Source organism: Halichoerus grypus, chromosome 12, assembly GCF_964656455.1.
Source record: "Halichoerus grypus chromosome 12, mHalGry1.hap1.1, whole genome shotgun sequence".
NCBI lineage: Eukaryota > Metazoa > Chordata > Mammalia > Carnivora > Phocidae > Halichoerus > Halichoerus grypus.
The window spans coordinates 36,588,888-36,611,726 of NC_135723.1; the positions used below are offsets into that span (position 1 = coordinate 36,588,888).

At 38.6% G+C, this 22,839-nt stretch overlaps 1 protein-coding gene across 1 annotated transcript; it reads right to left on the reverse strand.

The window, feature by feature from the left end:
* Nucleotides 1-209: 209 nt before the first annotated feature.
* On the reverse strand, nt 210-22,324 carry LOC144379702 (calaxin-like). The gene is made up of 6 exons (XM_078059874.1): nt 22,090-22,324; nt 12,845-13,000; nt 10,628-10,732; nt 5,203-5,354; nt 2,600-2,704; nt 210-306 (listed from the first exon to the last, which is right to left on the reverse strand). The coding sequence occupies exons 1-6, from the start codon at nt 22,322-22,324 to the stop codon at nt 250-252; spliced, it is 810 nt and encodes a 269-aa protein (XP_077916000.1). The 3' UTR covers nt 210-249.
* Nucleotides 22,325-22,839: the final 515 nt, after the last annotated feature.

Here is a 22,839-nt window from a genome sequence, read left to right on the forward strand (position 1 = left end):
AGTCCCGCATCAGGCTCCCTGCTTCTCCTACCTGCCGCTGCTCCCTGCTTATGCTTTCTCTCTCTCTCTGACAAATAATAAAATCTTAAAAAATAGAAGTTACAGAAACTGTTCTTTTAATACTACTTTCCACATTGTAGTAGTTATATGTAAATGAACTGAAGCAAAGATAGAAACTTTACAATGCAAATGAAGATAAGCAGTCAGGATCTGTTTCTGATTTTAATGTAAGTATTGAGTGATTCACATTCAAAAACTAGAAGTCAGGATGTGTCTGAATGCCAGGGCTTCAAAATCAATACAATTCTGTAAAGTAAAAAAGGTAAACTATTAGAACAAAGCTGAAATTAGAAGCCTACATTCTTCAGTTAACTTGTAAGAAGAATTTGCTTATCTATGGCAGAAATGAATCCGTATTTGTAAATGCTAGACTGCTAACCACTACTTTTAGCATACCCACATTGCTTTTCCTGTCAGTGAACCACATAATTGGAAATTGGAATAAGTATGTTCAGTCTGTTGCCATTTTTTTTTTTTTTTACTGGTAAAAATAACTTGAGAAGGCCCATACCAAATGGTGGTCTGTTTTTCTTTTCACTCTATACCTAAAGACCTCTTGCCTATTGGATTGAATTTGAATATACCAGTTAGGAAGGTTCATCATCAGTTATGACCTACTGATACAAACTTGCTGGGATGGCTCCAAGTGGTGGATGGTTTTAAAAGAAAGTGCAGGCAGGGGGTTTGTGGCCTTACTTCCTTGTAAGGTAATTAGATATTTTTCTCCGCTGAACTGTAAAAGACACCTTAGAGACCCAAGCATAGAATTGGAAAGAGCAAGTTACTGTCTAGAACACGCTTCTCAGACATTAAGATGCTATGAATCTCTACCTCAGGGCCTTATTAAAACACAAAGTCTGATGGTAGTGGCCAGGAGCTGGAGGATGGTGGGAATGCAGAATTGTTTAAAGGTATAGAGTTTCAGTTTTGCAAGATGAAAAGAGTTCCGGAGACTGTACAACATTGTGAATGTACCTGAAGTTACTGAACTGTATGTTGTTGTTTTTTAAGATTTTATTTATTTATTTGACAGAGACACAGCTAGAGAGGGAACACAAGCAGGGGTAGTGGGAGAGAGAGAAGCAGGCTTCCCGCGGAGTAGGGAGCCCAATGTAGGGCTCGATCTGAGGACCGTGGGATCATGACCTGAGCAGAAGGCAGATGCTTAACGACTGAGCCATCCAGGCGCCCCCCGAACCGTAGGTTTATAATTAGTTAAGACAGTACGTTTTTTGTTAGATGTATTTTACCACAATTAAAAAAAATTCTCTGAGGGAGAATTTTTAAATTCTTAAAGGGAGGAGCTGCTCAATGGGTTCTGTGTTGTTGAATGGATTTCTGATCTTTTCAGGATCTTTTCAGTAACTGTGTGGAGGCTAGCATGCCTCCCCATCCCCACCAACATACACAGTATTTGACCACAATGACAGAAAGAAGAACCTTTGCTGTGTCAAGCATCAAAAGGAAGGAAGAAAGGAAGGAAGGCGAGGAAAGGGAGAGGGGAAGGAAAAAGAGGAAAGGGAAGGAAAAAGGAGAGGAAAGGAAAAAGGAAGGAAGAAAAGAAAGAAAAGATTCTGAGGCATTTGGTTTGGGGTGGGGCCTGAGATTTTACATTTCTCACAAGTTACTAGGTGATACCACTGCTGCTCATGCACAGACTACACTGAGTAGCAAGGCTCTGGATAACTGAGCTCCTGAATTCTGGGAGCAACTGAAGAACTGTTGGTGTTGCATCTGACCTAAGTAGTTACTCCATTCCAGTCCATTCTATACTGTTCCCCATCAGTCTCAAAATGAGAAGTCTGCCTTTCACACATTGCATTTTACTACATATTTCCAGGCAGAATTAAAATGTGGGAATAAACTACAATGGGACAAATTAGAGAAATGAGCTGAGATAGCTCAGGAGAGCTTAACATTATGCAATTTCATGCACAAAATTGCCATCCAAATTACTACAGAGAATAAAAGGTTTCTACAGGTTTACAAAGCAGTTGATCAAAGGAAGAATTAAAGGAAATATTAATGTGTCAAATCAATTATTAGGCTGGCTCTTCTGGCTCAGAAAACTTGTGTCAAATTCATCAATGAAAAACCTTCATGAGCACAAATACTATAAAGTACTTTAAATGTGTCCAAGATTTTTAAAACTTAATTATTCTCATTGTTTGACAACATTTGGGTTGAAAGAGACCAAGTTTTGTCCTAGCAGTTTATGGTGGGTACTTGCTGAATACACTGTTCAGTGTTCTATCCCTTAAGCAAACCAATATACCCTAGTTTTCTTTGGGAAAGTAACATTAACATAAAAGAAATCAGGAATTGTGTAAGCTAAAGAAGTTACAAGCTCAAAAAGTCTGTTGAATATAATAAATAGTCATTATTGTTGGGCCCCACATTAGGATGGAGCAAAGACCCTCATGTTTGCCTGAACTGCAGCAGTGGGCCAAAACCCCTACAGAGGTGAGTTGTCTAGCAAGTATTACTTTCTCATCCCTTATAATTTTCTCTTAACCAATTTGAGCTGTTGGCACTGTACCTTTGCTTCTGGTAAACATGGTCCAAACACCTCCAACAAAAGTCTCTCTTCTTTTACTGCTTTTTCAAAGTCTGCAAAAGATATTTTGCCATCGTTGTCATAATCCTAGAGAGGAAGGTGATTTCTTGATAAATGATAGTTTTTAATTTTGCCTGGAAAATAACTCTTTGCCAAGGAAAATTATTAGTTACACTTCTGTGGACACTACTTACATAAATCAAAAGGTACTTTTTATCAAGGCTACTTATCTTATTCCTGTAAGTCTATTTGGAATACCTGGTATTATGGGCTGAATGTTTGTGTCCCTCGTGCCTCCGAATTCACATGTTAAAGCCCCCAGTGTGATGATTTTGAAGGTGGGGTCTTTGGGAGGTAATTAGATTTGGATGTCTTGAAGGTGGAGCCCCCAAGATATAATTACTATCCATGTAAGTGGAGAGAGACCAGAGCTCCCTCTTTCTGCCACGTGAGGACACATTGAAGTGGTGGCTGTCTACAAGCCAGAAGAGAGCCCTCACCATGGAAGTGAATCAACTGGCACCTTATCTTGGATTTCCCAGTCTCAGGACTTTTTTAAATTTTATTTTTAAGTAATCTCTACACCCAACATGGGGCTTGAACTTACAACCCTGAGATCAAAAGTTGCATACTCTACCAATTGAGCCAGCCAGACGCACCCCCCCAACCCTGCAGTCTCAGGATTTTGAGAAATACATTCCCACTTAAGTCACCCAGTCTGGTATTTTGTTATAGCAGTCCAAGAGGACTAAGACACCTGAGTTACTTTAGATACATAAAATATAGCCCTGTCCCTAAAGGACTTGCACTCTAATTGGGGGAATAAGACAAAAAATTAGAGGACACATATTATTATATTGCTACTTTTGTGATAAAAACAGTGCCATAGGGCATAGATTTTCAAGTTTAATTTGTAGTAGTAGAACTTGTTCCTCAAAGGATCTCTGACTTGGGAGCCCATTATGTGAAAAGGATAAAAGTGAAGTTGCAAAAAAAAAAAAAAAAAAAAGTGAAGTTGCTCAGGTAAGGAGCAAGGCACTGAGAGCAGTAACAGTTCAGGATGGACTAGAATCATGAGAAGATGCTTGCAGACCACTGGGAGGTCTTTCAGGATGGTTGAGATGGCCTTTAGGTAGCCAGAGAGGTATGGGGAGGAAATGCAGACGAATGGCTCAACCTGAATTCTGACAATATGAGGGAGTGTAAGTCAGGAAGAAGACAGACCTGCCTGGAGTGTTAATGACAGGGACTATGGGAGATTAAACATAGGGAGACCATGTATGTAAATTATAAATGCCTTTACTTAATTGAATTTGAGTTTGATTTGATGGGCTCTTGTTTTTTCACTTCTGGGCATAACTAAATCAGGGTTGCTGAGAGTCTAACTTAGAGAAAGGTTTGAATAATTATCAGAAAAAATTCATTCCGTAATATTCCCTTTCAAAAAAGAAGGGAGTGGGTTTAGTACTGGGGAACATACTATCTCTCAAGAAGTCTACCCTCAGCCCTAGCAGCAGCTAGTGAGAGTATCTCTAATGGAAGAAGATATGCTAGAGTCTGTGTTAGGTGAATGTGAGACTCAGCAACCCCCATCATCTATTTCCTTCCTGATCCGCTGAAGAGTAATGGAGGTGAGCTGGGTCCAGGCTGCCTCAGAGTGACAAATTTTCACCGGTATCCAAGATAGGGTCATAGTAAGAAAAGGAGAGAAATTACTATGTTCATAATAAAGTGGTACTATTGGTTTCATTGAAAGAATTCTGCACCCCATTTTCTAGTGTGACCTTGGGTAAACCTATTTGTACTTCAGTTTTCTCATCTGTAAAATAGAGATCGTAATTTCTACTACATAGGGTTGTTTTAAGGTTAAAATGAGTTCATATATTAAAGTTCTGTGAAGGGCCTGGCATATAGTAAGTACTCTATAAGGGACAACTATTTCAATTATTATGTTATCTTGTTACTGTGTTTCGATGGATTGGAGGCTGAGGGTCATGAAGACAGATGAGAGTAGCATCCCATTTTACACAAATCAAATCTGCCGCACTACCACCCACACATTAATGAGGTTTTACGGATAGTAAAACATTTTAAACTAATTAACATTCATTTTGTGTGGTGATTCATTTACTTATTTATTTATTTATTTTAACTTTTTTTTTTTTTTAAGATTTTATTTATTTATTTGACAGAGAGAGACACAACGAGAGAGGGAACACAAGCAGCGGGAGTGGGAGAGGGAGAAGCAGGCTTCCCACTGAGCAGGGAGCCCGACGCGGGGCTCGATCCCAGGACCCTGGGATCACGACCCGAGCCCAAGGCAGACACTTAACGAATGAGCCACCCAGGCGCCCTGTGGTGATTCATTTAATCACCCAGCCATTCCATAAGTATTTACTGAGCACCCACTATCAGCCAGGCATTGTTCTAGGCAATGGATGGAGCAGAAAACAAACAAACACAAAAATCCCTTGCCCTCGTAAAGGTTGCTATCATTATAGAGGGAAATAAATCATTTCTTTGTCTTTAGCTTTCTCTAACATCTGCTTGATTGGATATAATAAGTTATAGGTTTTCATTCTTACCATTTTCTTCAGTGTTATATCTACCAACTCTTTTATTCCTTCATCAGTCTCTTCTTCAGATGATTGTTGGCATAGACTGTTCTTCAACATGTCAAATATCTCTTCTCGAGAAATGTAACCGTCACCATTCAAATAGTAAACTTCAAAACAGACTGTCCAAAGCACAAGAAATTTAAAGACTTGGATAAGAACAGTTAAAATATCACTAGTCTTCCCCTTAGTTATTTCAATATATAGTTTTTTAAAAGATAAAAACAATTTATACAGCCTATAATTATTGGTCCATATGATAGAGAGATTTTAAAATAAAGCACCCTTTATTATACTTCTTTCCACAGGATTAAATCCCCCCCTGGATGTGGATTTTGAAAGTGAGAGTTCAAAAATGTTATGAAACCTGAAACCATGAAATTCCCAGAAGACAACCTAGGAACAAAGCTCCTTGGCATGGGTCTTGGTAATGGTTTCATGGCTATGACACCAAAAGCACAAGCAACAAAATAAAAAATAAATAAATGGGACTATACCAAACTAAAAAGCTTCTGCACAGTAAAAGAAACCATCAACAAATGAAAAGACAACCTGTGGAATGGGAAAAAATACTTGCAAACCATATCAGATAAGGTGTTAACATCCAAAATATATTTTTTATTTTTTTATTTTTTTAACATATTCATTTTTTTATTATGTTATGTTAATCACCATACATTACATCATTAGTTTTTGATGTAGTGATCCATGATTCATTATTTGCATGTAACACGCATATAACACGTATAACAGTGCTCCAATAACTCCTACAATTCAATAGCAAAAAACCCCAACCCAATTAAAAAGTGAGCAAAGGACCTCAATAGACATTTCTGCAAAGAAGATAAATGAAAAGTCAACAGGTACAAGAAAAGATGCTCAACATCACTAGTCATTAGGGAAATGGAAATTAAAACCGCAATGAGATATCGCCTCATGCCTGTGAGAAAGGCCATCATCAAAAAGAGAGCAAGAGAGAGAACAAATGCTAGTGTGGATGTGGAGGAAGGGGAACCCTAGTTTACTGCTGGTGGGATTATAAACCAGTGCAGCCATTCTGGAACATAGTACAGAGGATCCTCATAAAACTAAAAATAGAACTGCCCTATAATCCAGCAATTCTACTTCTGGGAATATATCCAAAGGTAATGAAAACACTAACTCAAAAAGATATCTGCACCCACATGATCATAGCAGCACTATGTACAATAACCAAGGTTTGGAAACGATCTAAGTTTCTATCAATCAATGAATGGAAAAGGAAGTTGTGGTATATATATATTCATGTAATGGAATATTATTCAGCCATTTAAAAAATGAGGAAATCCTATAATTTGTAACCACACAGATGGGCCTTGAAGGCAGTATCCTAAGTAAAATAATTAAGACAGGGAAAGACAATACTTTGTAATCTCCCTTATATGTGGAATCCGAAAAAACAAAAACCAAACCAAACCAAACCAAAGAAACAAAAAACCTGACAACAAACTCATAGAAAAAGAGATCAGCCTTGTGGTGACCAGAGGTGAGAGGGTTGAAGGAAGGGAAATTAGAGGAAGATGGTCAAAAGGTACAAACTTCCCATATAAGTTAAATAAGTACTAGGGAAGTAATGTACAACATGATGACTAGAGCTAACAATGATGTATGATATAGAGAAAAGTTGTTCAGAGAGTGAATCCTGAGAGTTCAACTTGTCACAGGGAGAATTTTTCCTTTCTTGTCTTTTTTTCCTTTTTCTTGTCTTCTTATTGTGTCTGTATGCAAAGACAGATGTTAGCTGAACCTACTGTAGTAATCATTCCACAATATATGTAAATCGAACCAATCTGTATTGCCTTGAACTTATACAGGGATGGATGTCAATTATTTCTCAATAAAACCAGAAAAATAAAAGAATTTGGGGGAAAAAAGTGGTTGACAAAGATGCAGATTCCTGTTCATGTGTACCTAGATTGGAGAGGAAACAGTTACGGATTGGATATCAGAATGAACTTTGTAAGAAACATTTGATATTAAGTCTTCATAATTAAAAAACAAACAGAACTCCTCATTGAGACAGCACAAAGGAAGAGTCCAGATTCCTTGGTCGTAGCAGCTCAGGAAATGCTATTTTAAAATGTTCTCCAGGTGAAACTGTATTTTAAAATGTTCTCCAGGTGAAACTGTATTTTAAAATGTTCCCTAGGTAAAACTGATATAGCCAGTTGAAACCATTCCTCAATCCATATTGGAGAATCAGTCCTATAGGTACTTTACAACTAACTGTATTTTAAAAAGCAGCTCATTGGAAATTTACATATCTAAGATGTCTTGGCATTTTGTGAAGTATATTTAAATATACTACATTATCTTAGTTGGTGACTTCTTGTTTCTGGTATACTTGAAATCAACGAGCTTAATTTAGGTACTTGAAACTATTTATAAACAAATAATATCTTCTGTATTCAAAGAGATATCATCAATTCCAATTTGTAAATATTAACAGTCTTTTTCCTCTTCTCTGTCCCCACTGTTCTTCTCTGTCCCCACTGTTATTTCCTAGATAACTTCAACAATCTCCTAAGAAACTCCCCTGCTTCCAACCAATATTTCATTATTTATTATAGTTGATTCACAGCTGTCCTCTTAGGGAGTGTTGGGGAGAGGAAACTGATCCTATTTGCTAAGACTCAACTTTAATGATATACGTTCAACTTACCTTATTAGCCCCACATCTCGATACCAATTTTCCCAACTCAACATGCTCAGTAAGACATCCATGCTTTTATTCATACTGTTCCTACTGTCTAGCATGGTTTTCTTTCTAGTTTTTTTCTGCTCAAGATTTACAAGAACCAACTGAAAGGCTAGTTATTCTGTGAAAGTGTCTTCTGATCTACAAGATCCACTAGAAAGAACTTTCTCATCACTCCCATATAGTATTTTGAAAATACATAGATTTCTAAGCAATCCCATTATATTGTGGTTATTAGTTTATATGTATTATGTGACCCAGAACCGAGCATCTCCTCTAGTAGAATGATTTCCTGGGTCTTAAGTAAAACACAAATAAAAGAAGAATTTTATAGACTTTGAAAAAATGTGATGAAATTGCAATAAAGGAGATATATAAAAATATTTTTAAAGTAAACTCTACATTCAATGTGGGGCTCAAACTCACAACCCAGAGATCAAGAGTTGCATGCTCTACTGACTGAGCCAGCCAGGTGGCCCTGGAGATAAATATTTAAACCTATGATTATTCAATACATATATACTCGTGTATACATACCTGTGTGTGTGTATCTCAATATTATGATTCTCTTCTTAAATAGAGTATAAAAACTAAGTACAAACTTGATTACATAACTGACAAAGAACACTTGTCAATATATTTGGGTAGTGAGTCTGTCATCCCCTTGGAGCCTGCCTATTGCACTATCCAAAATGATCTCTGTCTCCCTGGAGAGTGACTTCCATGACTTCCAACCATTCATTCATGCCACAGATGACCTTCCTCAGGTGCTAAACATACAGTAGAGAAGGAGCTTTTCTGGAGTTTGTAATCTAGCTAAATGTTTTGGCAAAAGCAATAGAACCAGGTATAAAATTCCAGAGTATCAGATTAACTGTGCCTTTTTTGTTGAGGTACTTTAATCCATAGCACACATGCAGCACAATCCTATGAGAAGTAATATTTTCCCCAAGTTAACATATCCTGAAATGTATATGAAACATTTTTAGGAAAAGGGATTGGAGGAGGAAAATTCTTTGACAGTGTGATGCTATTCACTCATGTATAACAACACTTGGAGTCCCAGTCGTTTTCCCTATGTACCAGCACAAGAATTTACATCCATGAAAACTTAAGCTTTTCACTTCTCAGTGAGACTTTTGTATAAGAAAGCTGCAACAAACTTAAGTGGCAACTATATTTAAATGTTACCCCCGTGAAAAATTAGACTGGAGAAAAGCTAAGGGAAAAAAAAGCCCCAACACAGGGGCACCTGGCTGGCTCAGTGGAGCATGCGACTCTTGATCTCGGGGTTGTGAGTTCAAGCCCAACGTTGGGTGTAGAGATTACTTCAAAATAAAATCTTAAAAAAGAAAACCCACATAATGTTGTATGTCAATTTCACCGCCATAAAAATAATTAAGAAAAAATCCCCACAAAACAGAGAAACAATCATAAATACCAGAGAAAGTTGGTGGTTTTTAAAATTGTTGCTATTGTTTAAAAAATGTGTGTTTAATGTAGGGATCTTCTTTTCCACATCCCAAATCCAAATTCAAGTGGAAGAACAAGGGACAAAAATTTGCTTACTTACTCAGAACGCCACAGCCTTTTCTTAAGCAATTTGACACTTTAAGCAATTTTGACACTTTAAGCAATTGTTCCCTTGAAGAATGCCATTTAAAACTGTTCCTATTCTCTTTCCAGGTTCCTCACCCCAAAACCTGGCCCCAGAGGTATAAAACATAGAAAATATACATCACACCAATGGTACAGTGAAGTGAGGCCAGAGCTATTTATTTTTAGGCAAAATTGTGAATAGGGAAATTTTTGTCTTTGGAATTCCTAACATTCCTGTCCTGTAGGAAACTCCTGTAACCCTTCTCCCTGTGGGCCTGTGGGCATTCTTTGTCCTCAACCTTCTTCCCTCCCTTCACTCATCTACACAAATTCTAACACTAGAGTATTGATGTCTGATGGTTAATGTCCGTTTCATCTTGTTGTTTTTTTTTTTTTAAGATTCTATCTATTTATTTGTCAGAGAGAGACACAGCAAGAGAGGGAACACAAGCAGGAGGAGTGGGAGAGGGAGAAGCAGGCTTCCCGCGGAGCAGGGAGCCCAATGCGGGGCTCGATCCCAGGACCCTGGGATCATGACCCGAGCCGAAGGCAGACGCCCAATGACTGAGCCACCCAGGCGCCCCTACGTTTCATCTTGTTTTGTGTCAATCCCTCACATATATTTTCTTTGATCAAGACACAAGGAACGGCCTCACTGTGACTTATGTATGCACTGCCCTATATCAAGGTCCATTTCCTGCTGAGCCCAGAGGCAGCCATAAAAACCTTGGCCTTGTTGGCTGATTAGAGTTGGCATAAGCCCTGACCTTGACTTGCTGCTCTTGGCCTGGGCCTTAAGCCAAAGAGTGGTCCTGGTGACATTTAGGCATTATAGACCCAGTGAAGGAAGTGTTTGGGGTTCCTGGGTCTAGGGACTCTCCCATCAAACAGGCCACCCATTTCATGTTTTGATTTTTTTTAAAGCTGTCATGAACTATTTTTGAAAGGTTGCTATAGAGAACATGGATTTTGTATTTTTAAAAAATGTTTAAGCATTCACTAAATACAAAATTGACAATGTATATTAACTAAGTCAGTAATCACATATAGAAATCTTACACTTAAGCTTTTCTTCAAAAGTCCCTCGAAGAAACACTGATAATCCTTTAACCCACTCTTTCGCATTTATGCAGTTATCATTGTCTTTGTCAAATGCAAAAAATACTGAAAGAAAAATACCGTAGAAGCATATTGTAATTTACAACTATTTTATAATTCAAAAGTATATAGTATATATGAAAAGATTTTTAAAACTTTCCTCCAAAACAAAAACAAAAACAAAAAAACACACCGAAAAACTTTTCTCCCAAATTGAGGGGAAAAAAAGTTTTGGCACAGTCTTTCTTAAAAGTCAAAATTACTAGAAATATGTTTCCCCCAGATTTTTGTAGAAAGAAAAGAGTAATTCTCCTTCATGATCAATGATGAACTTCACTTGTGATGTTTTGTACAGTTACTATGAGCCAAGAAGAGCAACAGTGGAGCTAATCAAGGTGATGATAATTTTTATTTTAAAAAGAGTGGCAGGGGTGCTTGGGTGGCTAGTTGAGCAGCCAACTCTTGATTTTGGCTCAGGTCATGATCTCAGGGTCCTGGGATCGAGCCCTGAATCGGGTTCGTGCTCAGTGGGGAGTCTACTTGAGATTCTTTCTCTCTCCTCTCCCTCTGCTCCTCCCCCTGCTTATGCTCTGTCTCTTTCTCTCCCGCTAAAATAAATAATCTTTAAAAAATAAATAAATAAAAAGAGAGGCAAAGGGGGCACCTGGCTTAGGTCAGTTGGTAGAGCATGTGACTCTTGATCTTGGGGTCATGAATTTGAGCCCCACGTTGAATGTAGAGATTACTTTAAAAAATAATAATAATCGGGGCGCCTGGGTGGCTCAGTCGGTTAAGCGACTGCCTTTAGCTCGGGTCATGATCCCAGGGTCCTGGGATTGAGCCCCACATCGGGCTCCCTGCTCAGCAGAGAGCCTGCTTCTCCCTCTCCCTCTGCCTGCCGCTCTGCCTACTTGTGCTCTCTCTCTCTCTGTGTCAAATAAATAAATAAAATCTTTAAAAGATAGTAATAATATAAATAAAATCCATTTAAAAAGAGTGGCAAAATTCTGTTCTAAACAGTCTGTATAAATACCTAAAGATAAATTACTAAAATAACATTATTTTTAAAATTACCAATGAAATCTTAATATCCTATAGAAAATAAAGTGTTATTGACTCTCTTAGGGGTGATGTTGATTATTTTGATTATGATTATGGTTTCAAGGTATACACCATACACCTACATCAAAACTTATCAAATTGAACACTAAAAATTTGTTAATGAAACTGGATCACATTAAATAATTTCCTATTTCAAATATAAGATCTTGTCTTTTATTTTTTTTAGTATAATGAGTAATTATCATTTTTTGTACTGACACAGTATTTTTAGGAGGAAAAAGAAGTCATTTAATAGTTTACATGTCTACAGCATATGAATCCAAAGACATCATGAATAAAAAGCCATATGCTTAACTTTAAAAAAAAATATTGCCAGCTTATTTAGTTCATTACTGGTTTATTTCTCAAAGTGGTACAACTATGAGATAAGAAATTCTGAGTTTTTATTAAAAACCATCCTCACAATCAAATCAACCTTTGTTTTATATTGGCAGTCTTACCACAATTCTTTCTAGCTTGGCTTTGAAAAATTCAAGGGGCGCCTGGGTGGCTCAATTGGCTGAGCATCCAACTCTTGATTTTTGGCTCAGGTCATGATCTGGGGGTTGTGGGATCAGCCCCCAAGCTCCTGGAGGGGCTCTGTGCTCAGCACAGAATCTGCTTGTCCCTTTCCCTTTCCTCTGCGCCCCCCCGGCTTGCACTCTCCCTCTAAATCAATCAATCAGTCTTTTATTTTTTAAAAAGATTTTATTTATTTATTTGACAGAGAGATAGCGAGAGCAGGAGCACAAGCAGGGGGAGTGGGAGAGGGAGAAGCAGTCTTCCCGCTGAGCAGGGAGCCCAATGCGCGGCTTGATCCCAGGACCCTGGGATCATGACCTGAGCTGAGGGCAGATGCTTAACGACTGAGCCACCCAGGCGCCTCTCAATCTATTTTTTAAAAAAATTCGGAATCTTTGATGACAACTGAATACATACATATATATATATATATATATATATATATTTGCCATATATGAATTTGTCATTACAAATATATATTTGCCACATATTAATATATACACCATATATATTGCCATCTCAGCTTGGCTCATTTCAATTTCTTAAGACTCTTACCCCTATTCATTAGCATATCATCAGTCATTCCAAATATGCTGTGCAGGATCGCTCGAAAAGCATTACGATCTAGTCCAAAATTATTAAGTCTTACATTAGCTCTTTCCACCAAGCTGTGAAAAAGTCTTAGGAGACACTCTACTTCACTTTTTTTGACTGCAAAATAAAAATACGAATAAATACAGCTTAGACTTAGTCCTTGAGTACTCCAATCTAATAAAAAATATTTTACTAAGCAGCTCTTCTGTTCCTATGGTGCTAGATGCTCTAGCAATTAAAAAGTATGACATGACTTGTTACTTGAGGGCTTACCTTTCTGGGTGTCACCCAGAAGTCTCATAAGATAGTGTGTAAACGAAAAATTATGTAATATTAACACTCACCATTATAGACATGTAAAGAAAGAGAAATCAATGTGGGAAAGAGGAGTTGGGCCATTTTCATGGGAGCAGACTTTGAACAGAGACTTGAAGAATGCATAGCATTTATACAGGAAGGAATGTGTTGGGGCTAGTACAATAGAGAATTACAGGGAGAGAAAACATGGGTAAAGGAAAGAAGTAGAATTGCGGTTGGGTTTGAACATGCTTTATTGGGAGCACAGCAACTTGAGAAGAGAAAAAACAAGATTGAAGACGATGGGCTAATGGCAGATGGCCTTGAAAGCCTAGTCAGAAAATTAACATTTACAGTTGACTTGAACCACATAGGTTCAAACTGCGGGTCCACTTAAATGTGATTAAAAAAAAAATAAACATAGTGCAGTACTGTAAATATATTTTCTCTTATGATTTTCTTTTTTTTTGAGAGAGAGAATGGGGAGGGGTAGAGGGAGAGAACCTTAAGACTCCATGCCCAGTGCCCGATCTCACAACCCTGTGATCACGATCTGAAGTGAAATCAATAGTTGGAAGCTTAACTGACTGAGCCACCCAGGTGCCCCATTCTCTTAGGATCTTCTTAATAACATTTTCTTTTCTTTAGCTTACTTTAAGTATACAGTATATAATACATAAAATGTATGAGATATGTTAGTTGACTCTAAGTAAGTTCAGTAATAGGCTATTGGTAGTTAAGGTTTTGGGGAGTCAAACATGGATTTTCAACTGTGTGGGGTTGGTGCTTGTATCCTCCAGGTTGTTCAAGCATCAGCTGCATTTTACTGGAGCAGTGATTTTCTCATGGACCATCTTTGGACCATCTGTATGAGAGAATCAAACCCCTCTCCATTGTTTGTTTAATCCAGATTCCCATGTCTTGCCCCAGACCTACCAAGTCAAAATCACTAAGATCAGGCCCAGGAATTTGCTTTTATTTTTTATTTATTTTAAGAGTTTTATTTATTTGAGAGAGAGCACAAGTGGAGAGGATGGGCAGGGGAGAGCAGGCTCTCCACTGCACAGAGAGCCTGACACAGGGGTGATCCCAGGACCCCGGGACCATGACCTGAGCCGAAGGCAGATGCTTAATTGACTGAGCCACGCAGGTGCCCAGGAATTAGCTTTTAAACAAGAGGTGGGTTGACTCTTCTAGGCCCTAAGGGTTGAGAAGTGGTTTAGGAAAATTCATCTGGCAAAATTATATTTAAGGGGAAAACTGGAAGCATAGAAGCCAGGCTTGGAAGTGATAGGGCTTTGGTTAGGGAGGTGGAAATGAGGTCAGAAAGTGGGAAGGGGCTGGAGATGTTAATTTTCAAACAGAAATTTCCAATATTCATACACTCAGGTTTCACTCTAGACTTAGGAAAAGGGTATTTTTAAAGAAGTGCATGGATGATTCTAATGCATTGTCACGACTGAAAATTAAAGGATTAGATTTAGCAGGTTGGGGGTACTAAAGTGCCTGGATTCTACTTCCGTTTCTTACCTAAACAGCAGACTTAGACAAGTCATATAGCTTCTTTATGGCTCAGGGTCCTCACCTATGAAACTGGGTATTGTCCTAGATGATCTCTGAGATTCTTCCAGTTTCTAAAAGCCCAATTCTATGAATCAAAGATTATTTGAAAGAACCAGAAGAGTTAGGAAGGAAAGCTGGTTACTATTTCTTTTTTCTCCTCCAACCCCCTCCTCCTTTTTTTTTTCTTTTTATAGGGTAAATTTTAGATGCTGTCTTTGAGATGATTTCATGTCACCCAACTGAAATCAATGACAACACATAGCACATATGCAGTTTACAACATTAGGGTTTCTACAATGGTCGGAATGATTTGGTTCTTAGGGGAATGGTTGACAAGTTTGAAGAATAAGCAATTACAAAGGTACCTACTAACACTGTTTTATGAACTGAATTAGATTCTCAGGCTCCACAGTGTAACTATAAGTCCTGAAATATGACATAAAGGTCATTTTTATCCATCCAATAGGCATTAATTAAGAGCCCCCTGTGAACCGGGCATTGAATACACCATGCTTCCTGCCCACCAAGTTGTTACACTTTGGCTAAGATATAAAAAAGTGCAACAAGGTATGACAAGCACTGTGATTGATGGTGTTTGGCGGTGACCCAAAGGAAGGAATAATCAACTGGGGGAGGCAGTAGGAAATTAAAAGTCCCAAGGAGGTGTCACTTGAGCTAAGGCCTGCCAAAGATAAGCATTTGCCAGAGGAGACAGCTTGGAGTTATGTTCTGAGAGCTAGCTGCAGATGATTTGGTGGGGCTAGGTAGCAGACTTGACTTTACAGACAATGAGGAGTTTCTGAAAAATTTTGGCTGGCAAGTTAACAGGATCATATTTGCACTTAAGGGAGAACACTTTGGTAGTAGATTCTTGAAACTACCTTATGAATGGTGAGTTCAGAGGTGACAAGGTTGTCTTCCTAAAGACAATTTTAACAGTCCATCCCATCCCATTTGCTCTTTGTACAATGACTTTGATACTCCTCTGAGAGATGGAGTCTCTCCTTTACTTGAACCTAGGAGGGGGTAGGGTGTGTGTGTGTGTGTGGGTGTGTGGGTGGGTGTGTGTGTGTGACTGTTTCAATCAGTAGAGCTCAGTGGAAATGAGGCAATGTGACTTTTCAAGGCTAGGTCACAGAAGGGGATGCAGCTGCTCTGAGGACAAAAACTTGAAAAGCCTTCTTTTTTTTGAATGTGAAGAAAAAGGAAGCTCAGGTGTGGATGCACTATATGGAGTGCAGAGTATGTTAGTGATTGTCTGAAAGTAGTCCTGCTCAATTCTGAGGGAGAGAATTATCAATGAGTGGAAATGTTAGCATGAACAACGTGAAAATGGATCCCTGAGGAAAGGGAGGTTTTGGGTCAGGAGCTGCTCTGAGTCGAATACTAACAAGTCATTCAACAGAGCTATCAGGGATTTTAGGCACACTCTTTAGCAGGTAATAACTTTTTCTGGGTTTTATCCATGTAAGCTCACATTTCATTATACCTAAAGACCTTACTCATGAGGTCAAGGAACCATTGTAAAAGATATGTGAAAGATCATAGGTAACGAGAATGGTGAGGTGCTAGAGATTGGCCCATGTTATTTAACTTCATTTTGGAATAATTTTAGAGTCACGTAAGAGAAGCAATGATGATAGTTTGCATAAAATCTTCACTCTCTCCCTGTTAACACCTTACAGAACCATGGTACAGTTGTCAAAACAAATACACCAACATTGGCACATTAACCGAACTACAGATTTTACCAGTTTCCCACTAATGTCCCTTTTGGGGAGGTTCCAGAATCCAAGCCAGGATATACTTGGTTGTCATGTCTCTTCAAATCTGTTAGTTTTCAGCCTTTCATGACCTTGAGATTTTATTTTGCATAATGTTCCTCAATTTGTGTGTGCCTCATGTTTTTCTCATGATTAGACTGTGGCTAGGTGTTTTGGGGAAGAATACTAGAGATAAATTGCTGTTCTCACATGTCGGGGGGGATATATATTAACAAGGTTAACTGCTGATAACTTTGATCACTTGGTTTAGCTAATCTACAGGATTCTCCACTGCAGTTACTATTTTCCCTTTCCACAGTCTATTCTTTAGAAGCCAATTGCTCAAGTAAAATGGAATTCCACTTCTTGGGAAGGAGTATTGATACTATTATTTGGAGTTCTCCTGAAAGGACAAGGTCTTTTCCCATTTACTTACTCATTTATATCACTATGGGGGGGGGGGGTGCGGTCACATATACTTATTTTATAATAATTAATTTTCTTGGGGGCACCTGGGTGGCTCAGTCGTTAAGCGTCTGCCTTCGGCTCAGGTCATGATCTCAGGGTCCTGGGATCAAGCCCCGCATTGGGCTCCCTGCTCCGCGGGAAGCCTGCTTCTCCCTCTCTCACTCCCCCTGCTTGTGTTCCCTCTCTCACTGTCTCTGTCAAATAAATAAATAAAATCTTAAAAAAAAAAAAATTGTTAATTTTCTTGCTTAAATTATTCCAGTTTTGGCCATTAGGAGTTTGAGTCGGCTCTTGTATGTTTCACATAGCACAATCCATTGGCTTTTTCACCTCTTTGCTTCGTGGCCCTACTTGCCAGGTCAATCTCATATCACCCCTGGGTAAGATAACAGGAAATACATATATTGGTCCCTGCCCCTGGTTCCTGACACATAGCTCCCAAAACTCTTGGGATTTCCTAACTCATCTGAGCAGTAGGAGTATCTTTTGTTCAATTTAGTCATTGACCCTGGTTCTCAACACAAAGCTCCTAAATCCCTTGGAACATCAGGGGTGATAGGAATCTTTTGTTCTAATGAGTGACTGCTGGTGGCTCCTGGATGGGAGCGGGTCACCAGAAAGACCAAACCATTGATTGAAAGCCTGGAACTTTCAGCCCCACCCCCTATTCTGCAGAGGGGTTGGATATTGAGTTAATGATCTATGATGGCTATGTGATGAAACCTTTATGAAGACCCCCAAAGTAGTGTTTAGGGAGCTTCTGGGTTGGTGAACATATGATGGTCCTGGGAGAGAGAATGGAAGCTCCATGCCCTTTTCCACACACCTTGCCCTATGCATCTCCTCCACCTGGCTCTTCCTGATTACATCCTTTTATAAGAAAACAGTAATCTATTAAGTAAACTGTTTTCCTCAGTTCTGTGAGCTGCTCTAGCAAATTAATTGGACCTCCAATTTATAACCAGTCAGTCAGAAGTGAAGATAACAACCTGGACTTGTGATGGGCATCTGAAGTGGGAGATAGTCTTGTGGAACTGAACTCAACCTATGAGATCTGATGCCATCTCAGGTGGTGTCAGGATTAAGAAATTGCTGGGATGTCACAGAAAATTGCTTGCTGGAAAAAACCACACAGTTGGAGACCAGAAGTGTCAGAAGTATAAGTGTGGTAGTAATGTCAGAGTAAAAGAGAAACACACAGGTGTAGCATAGGGTTTCCTTTACACTCCGTACAGCTACTTCTTCAAGGAATCCTGGTTCTTTTTATTGGAGACTGGTATTTAGACACCAAGGTCTAGGCACTGGGTGTGCTTGTTACTACCAGGGCATTAATATTTCTAAGCCCAATACATAATGGGGGAGGGTAGAATATTTCTAAGCCCTCTCGGCAGACATAGCTGGAAAATATGTATATATACTAACCTATGTATGCATACATATTGGCCCATGTTATGTTTCACAAATAAAGTGAAATGCAAATACTGGACTACTGGGTCTATAGATGGTCCTGGGCTAAGTCCCAAAAGAGATGATCAATTGTATTAAAAAATTCACTGGGGTGCCTGGGTGGCTCAGTCGTTAAGCGACTGCCTTCAGCTTAGGTCATGATCCCAGGGTCCTGGGATCAAGCCCCGCATCGGGATCCCTGCTCAGCAGGAAGCCTGCTTCTCCCTCCCCCACTTGTGTTCCCGCTCTATCTCTGTCAAATAAATAAATAAATCTTTAAAAAAAAAAATCATCAACACTCAGGGCCTCATGAATTCACAAGGGTATATCATACTGGATTTAATTTATTTCCTCCTTTTAGTAGGAGTGGATCAGAGAAATGTAGTTCACAAAGTATTTGGATTTTAGCAAGGCATATGAAAAATCTCTTATCCTTGTATTAATTATCTATTCAGCATCCAGGAGTACCAAGCACAATAGTAGGCTCTCAAATAAATGTTTGCTAAATAAATGATAACCCCTTGTAAGAGAGGTAAAGGAATATACCGGATGAGTCAGGATCCAAAGTAACTTCTTGGCAAAATAATCACTTGAATCAAATAACATGAAATTACTGGGAAGTTTTAAAATTCTTCACTTAGCTTTAAAAAAGTTTTAATCTACTAAGTGTAAAAATTGTGGCTAAACAACAGTATGTGTGAAAAAGACTGGGTCAATTCCTAACTCACTATCAGTCAAGCTGGGATTGCTATTAGGTGGACAGAACTGAAGTTTCATGAAACTAGTGATATATATTGGCTAATTGAATTTTAAACTAAAAAAAAAAATAAATTCTAAGGGAAAGATAGCCACCATGTAGTTAGCAATAGTATTCAAGATTCTAAAGAAGGAAGAAAAAAAGTATGATTTTCTGGGTTTAAAGCACAAGGAAAGGCAATAGGTAGTTGAAACCCCTGTAAATTAGTTTCTAAATGACAGGTTTGAAGGCTTAAGTGTAAAAATTAACCTCCAATGTCAGAAATTACCCAGACAATAAATTAGCTAGGTTTCAAATTCTACAGGAACCAAAGAAAGCAAAGACTTAAATACATATACAGACACACACACAAAACCAGATTGCCAGGGATGTGTGAATGTGCAACTTAATGTGTAAATTTAGATCAAAAAAAGAGATTGAATTCACAAATATAAAAGAAAAAGGAACTGAAGTTCCACTTGGAAAAGACAATTTTGGTCAGGAATTCTTAAGCTTCAGTGTGTCTAATACATGGAGTGAATGATCTGGATGCTTGGCCCCCACTTGCAGATTTTTAAATGTACCTAGGGTGGTATCCAGGAATCCACATTTTCAATACGAATCTTTAGGTAATTCTGATGGTGGAGATACTCCTACCATACTATGAATAAGAGGTACACAGCCAAGATAAACTACAGAATTTGTGGGCCCAATGCAAAGAAAACATGGGACCCTCACTCAAAACATTAATTTTAAGTCAGTGTTAGCAGAACATTAAACTAAGCGTAGGGCCCTGTGAAAATGCATAGGTGGCATACCCATAAAGCCACTTATTACGCCCTGAGGTAATGATCTGCCACCCCCACTAGATTAAAGATTTTACAAATTCTACTTAATTTTAATTTACATTTAAACAGTCACACATCCACTTAAAGAAAATGGGGCGCCTGGCTGACTTGGTTGCTAAAGCATGCAGACTCTTCATCTCAGCGTCCTGAGTTCAAGCCCCACCTTGGGTATAGAGATCACTTCAGTTTTTTTTTAAGTAATAGCCACACATAGCTAGTGGTTACTGTACTGGACAATGCAGCTCTAGCTCTAGAATGTTTTATTCCAGCCAGCTGCCCCCAAAACAATCCTTTCTTGAGAGAAGGCGGCCAAGACGGCACTAGTTGTTAGCCCTCCCCACACCTACCTAAAGAACCAAATTCCAGGAGCACCTGGTTGGCTCAGTTGGTAGACCATGTGACTCTTGATCTCAGGGTTGTGAACTGAGCCCCATGTTGGGTGTAGAGATTACTTAAAAATAAAACCTTAAAACAACAGCAACAACGAAATTAAATTCCAGTCATGAGAGGCCAGTGTCTATCCTGGTCTCAACTGAAGGACCCAAGTAGTGAGCCAAATTCAACTTTCATTCTGCACTTAACTATGGGATAGCACTATACAGAATGACCATATGAGTCTAGAATGCTTAACAGTAGCATTAATTTGAGAAATAAAAACTGAGTGCGGGCTCTGGCACCAGACTTACCTGAGTTCTAGCTCTGCCTCCACCAGAAAAGTCCTCTGTAATTTTAGACAATTTAAGACTTGAGTTTCCTCATCTGAAAACATGGAAAATACCACCTACCTCACTGAGTTTGTTTTGAGAATTGAAGATGAACATGTACCATTTAGCACAGCATTTTCCCAATGAAGAGCTCAATAAAGATGAGTTGTTAGTAATCTGAGTGTAAAATAGTAATCTGGTTACACTGGTGAATAGCTATAGCCTGAACTTTTGATCATAACTTCGCATCAAAGCTTTGGAAAGGAACGCAACTCATTGCTCTCTTCAAATAATTGTTAAGTATCTTCTTTGTAGGAGACTATATGGGATATGGGTCTGATCTAGTATTACATATTCATAACCTACAGACTTTCAGAGAATTGCTTTCAAATAACAAATTATGGTATCAAACACACATTTGGGTAGCAGACATTAATGAAAAGTTTCTTTAGGATGGGGAGAGGAGTTAAGATTTTTAAAGTCTGCAAAACTTCCTTTTGAATGTTGTAAAACTCAGGTTGTTCAGAAAACAGCAAATAACAGAAGATAACATATTCAACATTGGTTAAATCTGCCAGATGGATTTCACGGGTTGTCTGACAGGATTAGAAAAACAGGCCCTAGAAGGGCCTGAGGAACTCATGTCATTTAAAATATACCTGGAGTAAAAGAAAGCTGAATTAAGTCTACAGTGAGATTCTTAGGGTGGTGCCTAATACTAGGACAGCCCCAATAATGAGGCTGTACTAGTGTCTGAACTAAAAGTAATTGCCTCAAAGTCTAAAGACATTCTCAGAATTCTCAGGCAGGACTGCTTGTTGTCATGACCGAGACAAAATATAGACGATTACTTTTTAAGGTCTGTCAGGGCAATCAGGGCAAGGAATCCCCCCAAACCTGTTACATTAATTTTAATAAACACTTGCCATGTGCTATTTCTTCAACATCTAAAATATCTCCTGTAGCTCTATCAATCCCCTGCCTCTATGGGTTTTGTGTCAGAAAACTCAGGAACTGGTCAGAGTAAATCTTCAGTAGTTTGAAATCTCTTATCAAATTTCAGACTGTAACAGAATCAGTACTTGGCTGGCACATAATCCTTTAGCACTTATGCTGTCAAGTTGTCAAATTACTCTTTCCACATATACAAATATATTTTAGGATTAAAATATTTTAAAATATTAAGTATTTCCAGTGTAAGTGCAGGGATCTTGTAAGTTCACTTGTGATCTATTTTTTTAACTGGCCAAAATATTAGAAATTAGAGAAACCCTATTTTGGGGGTTACAAAGAACTTGCTAATGTCAAGTAAGTCTATCAATGTTTCTATTTGATGGAATAAAGATGTTCAGGCAGTGTTGGATATCTGGTCAGTACTTACAGTTCTTGACAGTATTACTGATGGATTCCACCAGTTTCTTCAGAGTCTTCTGGTCCATGCCAAGTGTGGCTTCAACACAACGCACAATTCTCAGATACCCTAATTCCAAGCCTATGTGTCCTGGGTTGCCACTGATTCCAGAGTTCACTACTCTATGCCCAACAGAATGTGACCATGGCAACACTCCAGCAACCACACAGAAGGTTCTCAAGTGATTGAAAAAATATGCAGCCATGGTTGTTACCACTCAATACAAATGCAGTGATTTCATTAATGCTATTGTGATCTGAAATATTACAGCAATCCCAACATTCATGTTTTCTTTAGGGCTAAACACCACTTAAAGTGGTACTTGATATTACTGTCATTTATTTTTCCTCAGCACAAACTGTATAGTTGAAAATGTTTCTTTCCTATCTGAACACATAATTGAGAAATAAGATTATAAAGACCTTATCTTTACACTGAAATAAAGTATTTTCTCAGGCTATAAATAGCTCCTTCAAATATTATAACCTCCTTTAAAAACCCTAAGGGGCGCCCGGGTTGGTTGGGCATCTGGCTCTTGGTTTCGGCTCAGGTCATGATCTCGGGGTTGTGGGATCAAGCCCTGCAATGGGCTCTGCACTCAGTGGGGAGTCTGCTTGAGATTCTTTCCCTATGCCGCTCCCCCTGCTTGTGCGCACTCTCTCTAAAATGAATAAAGAAACCTTAAAAAAAATTAGAAAATAACTCTAACTAAGCACCCTC